Source organism: Nicotiana tabacum, chromosome 21, assembly GCF_000715075.1.
Source record: "Nicotiana tabacum cultivar K326 chromosome 21, ASM71507v2, whole genome shotgun sequence".
Taxonomy (NCBI): Eukaryota; Viridiplantae; Streptophyta; class Magnoliopsida; order Solanales; family Solanaceae; genus Nicotiana; species Nicotiana tabacum.
This window is the reverse complement of record NC_134100.1, coordinates 6,951,905-6,963,051: the sequence shown is the minus strand read 5'-3', so window position 1 is coordinate 6,963,051 and position 11,147 is coordinate 6,951,905. Positions and strand designations below refer to the sequence as shown.

General features: G+C 41.3%; 1 protein-coding gene across 1 annotated transcript; it reads left to right on the top strand.

Moving 5' to 3' along the window:
• Nucleotides 1–10,536: 10,536 nt before the first annotated feature.
• LOC142175119 (uncharacterized) lies at nt 10,537–10,947 on the top strand. Its single transcript, XM_075241692.1, has one exon. The coding sequence runs from the start codon at nt 10,537–10,539 to the stop codon at nt 10,945–10,947; it is 411 nt and encodes a 136-aa protein (XP_075097793.1).
• The last annotated feature ends 200 nt before the right edge of the window (nt 10,948–11,147 follow it).

The window sequence follows — 11,147 nt, the reverse complement described above, 5'->3', positions numbered from 1 at the left end:
ATTTTTGTAAATTCGGAATTTAAACTAAGAATTAAAAAGGAAAAGAACAAAAATAGAAAAAGGAATTCGGATTGGGCCATATCCTGTTGGGGCCAAAATCAAGCCCAAATGAGACCTATACCCGGTCCAAGCCTTCAGCTCTGTCATTAATCCAAACGACGCCGTTTAGGCATGACCAATCAGAGTCGTTCATCCCATCCAATCCAATGGCTCCAGGCTCTCCCTGATACCCGACCCACTTAACCCCATAGACCGACCCAATCTCACTTAAATCACACGACGTCGTTTCACCCAAGTGAAAGATCTTGTTCGTTGATCATTCTTGATTCAACGACCAGGATTCAACTTCCCCGTCCTGTATATAAACCCTCTTCTCTCACCTCCCTCCCCCGTAACCAAACATACCCCTCTGCACCCCTTCGTCTCCATCAACTCGGAGACGAAACCCTCAAGAACCCTAGCGCCGCCTTTCCATTCCCTCACCATAAACCCGACCACCAGATTAACACCCCTAGTGCACCTCGACCCCCTGGACACGGATCTGTAAACTGTTGGTTTCAAATCTTCTGTCATCGTCTTGAATCTTCATTTGAAGATTCGAGCCAGACCTCAGCCTATGCTGATCCACCCCAACTGCACACCAGTTACTCCCCTGACCTCCCTTGTGACCAACCCAAGCCTGGTTTGGTTCGAATCTAACCAGAAAAGCTTGAACCCCCAATCTGAGCCCCAGGAACCCTAGAAATCCAAAACCTGGGGTTTTGTCCAATTAAATGAAGGGTTGGGGTCTAATAGACCTTAATCGAGGTGTTTTCAGTTGAGAACACTTCGATTAAAGTCCGTTCAACCCCAAAAGAAGTCCGAGTCAGAATCCAAGATGGGTTCGTCTAACCTCCAATTTCTTAAGGTATTTTCTTTTCCTGGTCAGTTCCATGTTTTGTCTTTGTCTGTTTATGTGTTTAAATGTCAGCTTGAGTTTGTTTTCATTTTGTGTCGACTATTCTGTCCATCTCGCCCGGACCTTTTATTTGGTCGAAATTTTCGTCTATTCATTGATGAGTATATGTGTTTAAACTATATAATCGATTGGAATTAATTTGATCAATGAATTAGTTTCTAGGTCAATTCTTTGTTTTTGTCAGTACAACTTGAATCTCCTGTTAATATTGTTCGATTCAGATCATTTGCTATTGATTGTATGTGTTGTAATTCGCATAGTCGATTCGATATATGTCGTCAATTAGTTTCAGTTTTGAATGATAATAATCTGACTCATGCTGTTTAATTTTTTTTACTGAGGCATTGTTTGAATCAGCTGTGAATTGATTATAGATGTTTGTAGTTTGTTAGTTGAATGAGGGATCATTTAAGGATTGGCTATAGCTGCAGTTTTTAATAAAGATTTCAGAGTTTAAGTTTAAGTAGACTGCCAGTTGAGTATGGGTTGAACCATTAGAGTAATCTATAGTGCAAATACACCCTGGCTGACATCTTTAAAGATGAGAAATCAGATGTAGGATGAGTTTAATAATAAAAAGCTGAAAATGCACATGAGAATGGTAGTGGAACCTGCTGTACAGTAGGTTATGCACTACATTTTGAACTTCAGAAGATTAAAAATAGAAAAGACTCCATACCTAGACAATCCTAATTGGAAATGAAAGTCATGAGGGTTTATTTTAAGCCATGGGCAGCCTGTCTTGGAGGAGGGGGTTTCTTCTCTTCTAATAGATATAAAAAGAGAACCAAAAATAGAAAGAGGAAGAGAGTTCTGGAGAACCAGAAAACAAAAAAAAGGAAGCAGCAGAGTGTGGAGAGAACTGGAGGGAATAGAGAGAGAGAACTGAGGGGAGGGTGGACAAATTTTTCAGATCTTAAGAGCTGTGAGCTGCAACTATCAGGCCTCCCTTTGAATGTCTTGGAACATCAGTTAAACTACTGTTGTCTCGTACCTGTCTCCCTTCTATTTTGGCTGTGAATTGTAGTTTGGTGTTGCTGGGTCTTCATTTGTTTGCTCTTGAGTTTGCTGGGTTTATTTGCTACTGCTTCCATTGGTTGTAGCTGAGTTTTTTCACTAGGATTTATTCTGCTTATTTTTACTGCTGAAACTGCTACTGTTGTTGTTTGCTGTTTATCACTGCTGCTGCACTGATCACTCCTCTTTTCCTTCTTGTGTCCAATATCCTGGTACGCACTTGAATTTCACACTGATGTAACAGTAAAGTTGATCATGAAATGAAAGATGCGAAGGATTTTAATCATTTGATGTTGTACTTGTAGTTTTATAAAAATGTTAGTGGATTTGCGTAGTTTTGGGTTTACAACTAAATAGAAAATGCATTAGGTAATTTGTACTTAATGGAAACTTTGTTTGTTTAATACTGTGATCTATAGTTGTTTAGTTGTCTATATGATATAGTTATGTAATTTGTGGAATGCACAAGTAGTTAGTATATCGATAGCTAGACTTCATCTCTAGTCATATTTTACACACATAAGGCAGACTGCTTCTAATCTTGCCAAATGCAATATATCTTTTAATCATTTGAGTTAACTCTATCAAATCAGATCTAATTAGGTAGTTTATAGGACAATGTTTGAATCCCGTTAATAATATCCTCTAGTAGTTAATTCCATTAATCTCAGTCAAAAAAAATGTTAGTTTAAGTTCAACTTGGAGAACGATTAGCGTGAGTTTAGCATTTTATCAATCTTGCATGCATATCTTTTTTTTAGCAGTTCGCTCATGGAATAAGGCACGAAGTAATTCCCCGCTTTACAAATTCGAATGCAATTTTCATTAGCATCTTTTTGTAATCTAATAATTAATAAGAGGCCGGAGCTTGCCAAGCATGTAATTTAATTAGCGTATATTTTCTTCTTTCATTTTAGAGACGAACATAATAGAAAAAATGTAGTCACTGTAGGTTTATCCTTTTACAAAAAAAAAATGAGACGAGCCTCGCCAAATAAAAATGCAAATTGTGAGGCCCTCAATAATTGGTTATAATAAAATACTTAGAATTTGGGATGGACTGTTTAGTGAATTTCACCGCCTTCCCCAAAGATAATAACGCGTTAGACACTTTAGGCGCAATTTAATTAAATTACCTTCTTAAATTCGGTTGCGCATTTATGTGACCCAAATCCAAATCTCAACGGAGTCGGAATGTATTAGCAACCACGGGCGCATCGATTGTGACGTGGTCCGAGATGCATTTTCACGACGTTGCAATTCCATAAAAAATAAATAATAATAAAAGTGGTTTAAACTTGATAAAAGCACACAAGTCATGACATGTATTAAAAATCAGATATTTAGCCATTATAATAAATTAAGCGACCGTGCTAGAACCACGGGATTCGGGGGTGCCTAACACCTTCCCTCGGGTCAACAGAATTCCTTACTTAGAATTTCTGGTTCGCAGACTTTATTTGGAAAGTCGAAATTTCCTTGATTTGGGATTCAAGATAAAACCGGTGACTTGGGACACCAAAAGCCAAACCTTTCCCAAGTGGCGACTCTGAATTAAATAAATAATCCCATTTCGAATATTGTCACTTAAATTGGAAAAAACTCCCTCGCGCATTTATCTTCCAGGGTAGGCGCGCAAAAAGGAGGTGTGACAGCTCTGGCGACTCTGCTGGGGACTACAACCCAGAATCTTTAGTTCAGGTTTAGAATTCGAGTTTAGAATAATTGTTATATTGAGCTTTATTATCTGATCTTTATTACATGTTTGGGCATAACGTGCTAAATGTTGTCTTTTACCACTTTGATATTATCTTAATTGTATATAAACTGTGTCGAAACACTTCTCTTCTTACCTCCGGGGAGGAGCTTGCTGGTCAAGACTCCCTATTCTGTTAGTGTCATACCCTCAAATAAGAAAGAGGCCAGACAAGTTACAAAGCCGGACGATCTCGCGGGTCCCCGGTACGTAGCCCCCTCCTCGACTCGAGTTGTCCGCTCGGGTACACAGTCTAGAACATATACCCAGGATAAACCTAGTATAACAAAACCTCATGCCGGATCCCTGGTAGGAACGCTTATTTGTATCATGTTGCATTTGATATAGGGGACTCAACACAGGAGTTGGGTCCGTCTAGGACAAGCAACCCGAAATGAAAAGACCATCCTGCTGCATCCCGTTTGTTTAGCGCATTTATTTGCTTCAAATTTGCATGCTGACCAGTTTTTGAAAAGAGGAAAAGAAAATAGCAGTGTAGGGAGATAACTACTTATTTTTTTTAAAAAATAAAACCAATGGCCAAGTAGTGTCAAAACCCTGCCAAAATTTTGAATTTTTTTTAGCTTGATTTATTGGGAAAGAAAGGAGTATTGTTTACAAAGTTCAGTTTATATAATAAAAAAAATATTTCCTTTTAATCGCTCTAAAAATCCAAAAATAGTTGTTTAAAATTAAAAAAAAATCAAAATTCAAAAATATTTTTTTTTTCTTTTGTATTATCTCTTTCATAAATTCAGACTAATAGTCCAAATATTTCCTTAGAAGATTTTCCGAAATTTAAAAAAAAAAGTGAAAAGAAGTTAAAATTCAAAATATTTCTTTAGTCGTCGTTTCTTTTCAAAAATAAAAAAATAAAAAAAATTGAAATCCAAAAATATTTTCTCCTTTTCTTTAAAAGTGTTTTATTTAAAAAAAAAAGAGTTTAGTTTATTTCCTCTATTCCTGATCGGCCCGAACTACGCCGGTTTGATTCTCACAGGGTGTGAGATACGTAGGCAACCCTCATCGGGTCCAACCTCCCTCCTTTTTTCAGAAATGGCCAAAATGTCAGAATTTTAATTTCATCATAAATGAGTCAGGCAATGCCGTTTGTCAAAAATAGTCGAATGTCCCGAAAGGGACGCCGGAAGGCTGACTTTGCATAAACAGCCATTTTTGGTCATTGTTTGAATTTTGACCAACTTGCCAAATAGCCCTAGGATTCTCGTCCCGAGGCTCTGTGAGGCCGTATTCCCAATGAACGGCCACTATTCTAAAAAAAATCATAAATAAATCAAGTGATGCTGTTTTCGTCAAAAATAGCCAAATGTTCCCGAAAGCGACGGCGGAAGGCTGACTTTGCATAAACGGCCACTTTCTATCATCCTTTAGAGTTTGGGTCGATTAACCCGCACAGCCTTAAAATCTTCATCCCCGAAGTGCTGAAAGGCCGTGTTCGAAAATCGGATCCCTCTTTTCTAAAAAATAGTCAAATCATTTTTTGAGTCAAATCATTTTTGCTTAAATCACCTAAATAAATGTGCAGGATGAGCACAATGCAAAATGAACGCTTTTCGATAATAACTAAAATCCCTGTCAAGTTGCAGCTATGGTGGAATGATCTAGGTGGTGAAGGGCAAGATGAGGTCAAGAAATATCTGAAAGGTCTCGGGTTTATTGGAAATCCAGCCTCGGGGAGATATCATAAGAGCTTTAGTCACCTACTTGGACCCGGCACACAATGTCTTCCACTTCTCTGATTTCGAACTCACCCCGGCGCTGGAGGAAATAGCCGGGTACATCAGAAATGCTGAAGTTCCATTGAGGCAAAAATACCTGGTTGCCCCAAGAGCTGTCACTATGCATCGTTTTCTAGATTCATTAAATATACCCAGGACAGTCCATAACCCAGATTTGGTTGCAGGTTTCTGTAATCCACACTTCATATACGACAGATATGGTCATGTAGGAGGATTCAACAACCCAGGTAACAAGTTATGCAGCAAAGGCAACCGTCAGAAGTGGGAGGAGCATAGACGAGTGGCTTTCATGATAACATTTTTGGGTCTTTTGGTGTTTCCGAGGAAAGACGGAAACATTGATCTGAAAATATCCGGGGTCGTCAGTACTTTGCTCACTCAGAATGAAAGCACTCTCGCGCCTATAGTAGTATCTGATATCTTTCGAGCTCTCACAGCCTGCAAAGCCAGGGGGAATTTCTTTGAGGGGTGTAACTTACTGCTACAAATATGGATGACTGAACATCTCTGCCATCGTTCCGAGCTTTTGAGTCATGGTTCCTCGAAGAAAACTTGCATAGAAGAGTTTTGCACGAGAACCAAGGAGGTCAGTCTACCCGAAGGAGTTACGGCATGGACGTCATTCTTTCAGACTCTCACCGCCAGCCAAATACAGTGGACACTGGGATGGTTGCCTGTTGATGAGGTCATGTATATGCCGGCAGCTAGAACCCACTTTCTATTGATGGGACTTAAGAGCATTCAGCCTTACGCGCCCTATCGAGTTTTGAGACAACTCGGGAGATGTCAGATAGTGCCACACGAGGAAGATCTTAGTACTCAAGCAATTGAGATTAGCCATGGCGGACAATTTCCTGAAACAAAAGTCCGCCAGATTTGGAATGAATGCCAATGTTTGAAGTCAGATACTTGTGTGCAGGATCGGGCCAAAAGTGAAGTGGCGCCAGGTTACCTTGCGTGGTACAGAAGAGAACTTGAGCACGAAAGGCAGGCTAAAAGACCCCATATCTTGAATTTTGCCGAGTCATCACAAAAGTAATGGGATTGGTTAGCAAAAGAAAAAGGCTATCGTGTTGAAATCAGCAAATTGAAACGACAAATCGAAGGTCTAAAATATGAGCACAACGTCCAAGTTGCTACTGATCTGGGAGAAAAGAACAGGTTGACCCAGGAAAACGAGATGCTCAGGGCCCAAATCCAGCAGATAAGGATAGCCGCTGATAACCAACAAAGGAGCCGGTCGGATGAGCGACTGATAAAAGGTTTAAAAATAGAAATTGGTGAGTGCCGGAGTGAGTCGGAGAATCTTGAGAATACCATAGCAGGACTCGAGACACACTGGGCAAAAAGAACAGAAGAGTGCAACCGGTACCTACAGCATTTGAAAAGGGACCACAAGCAAACCATTGCCAATTTGAAAAGAAAAGTGGTCACTCTTGAGGACAGAGCAGCTGAGCAAGCCCGAACCTTTGAAACTGAAAATAGACGTTGCTACGATTTACTGGCCCAGATGGAAGTAGAACTTCAGTAGTGGCAAAATCAACATCTCCAGGATTCTCAGGTATTGAAGGCCCGTAATGATCAAATAGAGCGCCTACTCATAGAAAAGAGGCAAACTAGGGATAAGATTAAGACCATCGCCCATGCCATCATCCGGAGGTGTCTCCGATGCGAAGATATGACCAGCATTACCTTTTTCTCGGTAGTGATGATTTATGTCAAGTAGACCATGTATGAGCTGGAACAACTTGAAAGGGACCTCGCACCTAAGCCCGAACGATGCCCCGCGGGCGCCAATTCTTAAAACTTTAATGTATTTATAGGTCGAGTCTATATTTTCCGTCTTGGAGTCTTTTGCTTGTCTTTTCGTATCAGGGTGTATCAGTAGTTGTTGAGTTTGTATTTATTTCAAGTCTGTTATTCTCCTTTTTCCAAAAATGTTAGTTTGTAATAAATTGTTTTAGTAATAAAAAAAATGTTTCTTTATTTTAACACTTGTTTGTCTTGAACTATGTAATGATCTGATTCACACGGTATCGTGATACATAGGCAATCCTCATCAGATCTGGTCACATTTTAACTACAAATAATGAAAATAATAAAAAAATAATAATAAATAAAGGGGAGCATAAAGAGAAGCCGGAATGACGCATGTCATCGATGCAAACATGTAGAAATTCACTTAACTGTATAGGTGCATCACACCCCAACGTGAGATTACTTGTCTGTTATCTGTTTCAAGCTAACCGTTTGCTTGCAATCAGAGCCAGGTTTTTAGAAAGGTGGTTTGGTTTGGTGGAGGTTTGGCCTCACATTCATACTTTACGAGGTCGAAAGGAAGTGTTCAGTTGCCCGTCACTAAGTCGAGAGGAAGTATTCACACTTACTTCACGAGATAAAAGGGAAGGTAGAGATGTCTTCAGAAATTCCTTTGCCCACAATTCCTGTCTCCAAGGAGAGTTCAATCTCGGCCATCCCAACTTCCGAATCAGCAACTGCTGAAGAAAACAGAATTTTGCCGCTTCGCATGTTGGAAATGTTGGATGACTGGAACAGTGGAAAAGAGCCGCCGAGTGTAATCCCTGGATTCCCCGAGTTGTTCTCTAGGACGAGTGGGACTTCCAACGTCCCCATAAGTTATCCAACTACCCCATTCGGGTACCCTACCATTTCAGCCCACTCCGCTGGATCACCCTCTGATTCTTATCCTCGGATGTCAACGACAAATGTGGCTACAAACATATTCACTGCACCGTCCTGTCCAATCGTGGCACAACCCGCTACACACAGGCCTAATTTTGACTCCTCCTTATTCACATTTCAAGCACCATCCTTCTCGCTGAAACCAACTCGGTTTACCACCAGCACTCACCCTTAGCAGCCTCAATACGAGCTTACGTCTGGGCAATACCAAAATCCCAAAGCTTTTGAACAAGATGAAATGGCAAAATGAATAAGGAGCCTTGAGCAGAGTTTAAAAAATATGCAAGGCTTAAGCGGGCAGAAGAGTGTTTCCTATATTGATCTGTGCATGTTCCCTCACGTGCACCTGCCCGTAGGGTTAAAAACACCGAAGTTTGAGAAATATGACGGGCATGGCGATCCCATCGCTCACCTCAAAAGGTATTGCAACCAATTGCGTGGGGCTGGCGGCAAAGAAGAATTGTTGATGGAATACTTCGGAGAAAGCTTGGTGGGCATAGCTTTCGAATGGTATATGGATCAGGACATATCTCGATGTCATATTTGGGACGATCTTGCCAGAGATTTTGTAAGGCAAGTTTCAGTATAAAATTGACATCGCGCCAGACAGGAATTCTTTGTCAAACTTGAAAAAGAAACCCTCAGAAAGCTTCAGAGAATACGCTATTAAATGGCGCGAGAAAGAATCAAGATTAAAACCTCCCATGGATGAAATAGAAATGGTCACTACTTTCCTCCAAGCTCAAGATTCAGATTACTTCCAGAATATGATGTCCGCAATGGGTAAACCGTTCACTGAAGCTATCAAGATTGGCGAAATGGTTGAAAATAGGCTAAAAACGGGTCAAATTCTAAGCCAATCCGCTATCAGAGCTACCTCCCAAGCCATTCAGGGTGGGTCTGTAGGAATAGCAAAGGGAAAGAAAAGGGAAGAAACGTTCATGGCATCGTCGGGTACAAGGAGAAGCTATACTCCCGGACCCCTTTTCTCAGAGAGAACCCTGCAGCACTATTACCCTCACCAAGATCTGGCCTATACTCTGCAGCCATACTCGGTCATGAATACTCAGCCTTATGTCCGGCCACCGCAACAAGCCAATCGGAGCCAAGCTCCACCTCCCAAAAATCAGCCTCCTTACCGAAACCACAATAATCCACAATTACCCCAAAATAATTTTCGTCCTCAAGAACAAACCAGGAGACAAACTTTTACACCCATTGGTGAACCGTATTCTACCCTATTCCCAAAACTAGTCCAGATGGGTTTCCTGCAACCAGTCCCTCAGACAAGGCGCAATCCGGCATCACCTGCTTACAAAGCCAGTGTCAGGTGTGCTTATCATTTGGGAGCAGAAGGGCATGATACCAATGATTGTTGGACTTTAAGAAGGGTGGTAGAGAACTTAATAGAACAGGGAAAGATAGTATTAAGGGACGAGGAGGTCCCAAACGTGACCAACAATCCATTGCCCGCTCACAATGATGGGTCGTTGATTGGGATGCTCTGTGAGGACAAGGAGTTTGATCCTGCCCTGAAAGCTATAATCGTCATTGTCAATGCAGAGAAAAAGCCTAAAGCAACCCCGAAGTAAGAGAAAGGGGAAAAGAAGACTAATACTGTCAAGGCTGAGCTCGAAAAGGAGGCTGAGACAAAAACGGAGACGATGTTGCCTTCGAAGAATGAAGTTCTCTATATTCCACGAGGTCGATCAGAGAAGCCACAGAGATTCGAAATAAAAAGGGCAATACCGATGTACGTATTGAAAGGGGCCTATGTGGTCCGGGGGACGATTAAACCATTTTGGCTGAATGAGCCGGTGGTTATCGGACGCGTACCACAGAAGCCAGTGACAGACCCGTCTAAAGTACTGTGGAATTATAAACAGACATTGGTTACATACCAAGGCAAATAAATCACGGGGGAACTTCCAGAAAATACTTCTGTTGGAAAATATTCAGACATTCAAGAAGTGAACAATGCCACACGGAAGCGCTTCCCACCCAAGAAGCTTGTAAGCGCTGAAAAGGCAGAGGCTTTCTTCCAAAAGATGAATATGCCTGACTATGAAGTGGTGGATTAGTTGCACAAATACCCTGAACAAGTGTCTATGCTTTCTTTGCTAATGAAGTCCGCCGAACATTAGAACATCCTGCTCAAAACCTTGAATGAAGCGCATGTGCCGGCTGAGACTTTAGTTGAACAACTTGAAATAATGACGGAAAGGTTCTTCGCGGTTAATCAAGTTTCCTTTAGCAAGAACGATTTACCTCCGGAGGGAGCAGCTCACAACAAGGATTTACATCTGACAGTTAAGTATGAAGACTACTACGTCAGGCGAGTAATGTTGGATGGGGGTTCGGGTGTTGACATTTTCCCGCTCTCCATGCTGCTAAGAATGGAAATTGGGACCAGAAGGATTCGCCCCAATAATGTTTGTGTAAGATATTTCGATGGTATCAAGAGGGACACCCTCGGAGAAATAGACCTGATATTGACTATCGGGCCAGTGGATTTCGAAGTAACCTTCCAGGTACTGGATATGGGCACATCTTACAATTTTCTCCTCGGAAGACCTTGGATTCATGCTGCGGGGGCTGTACCCTCCACTCTCCACCAAATGGTGAAGTTTGAAGATAAAGATCAGGAAATTGTGGTCCACAGAGAAGATGAACAGTCTATTTATCGGGACCCATCCATCCCGTGTCTTGAAGCAATAGAAGGGAGTGAACACACAGTTTATCCAATTTTTTAAGTTGTGCTGGAAGAGCAGTATGAAGAAGAGAGCACTTGTCCCCAACCTTTCTTGCCCAACGCTTCAATCATGGTTGCTAAAGAAATGATTCGACAGGGATTCAAACCGGGAAAAGGGCTTGGAAAATCGCTGCAAGGAATAACAGAACCTATCACCTTGCCTTCCACTAAGAAACTCTTTGGGATAGGCTTCCAACCTAC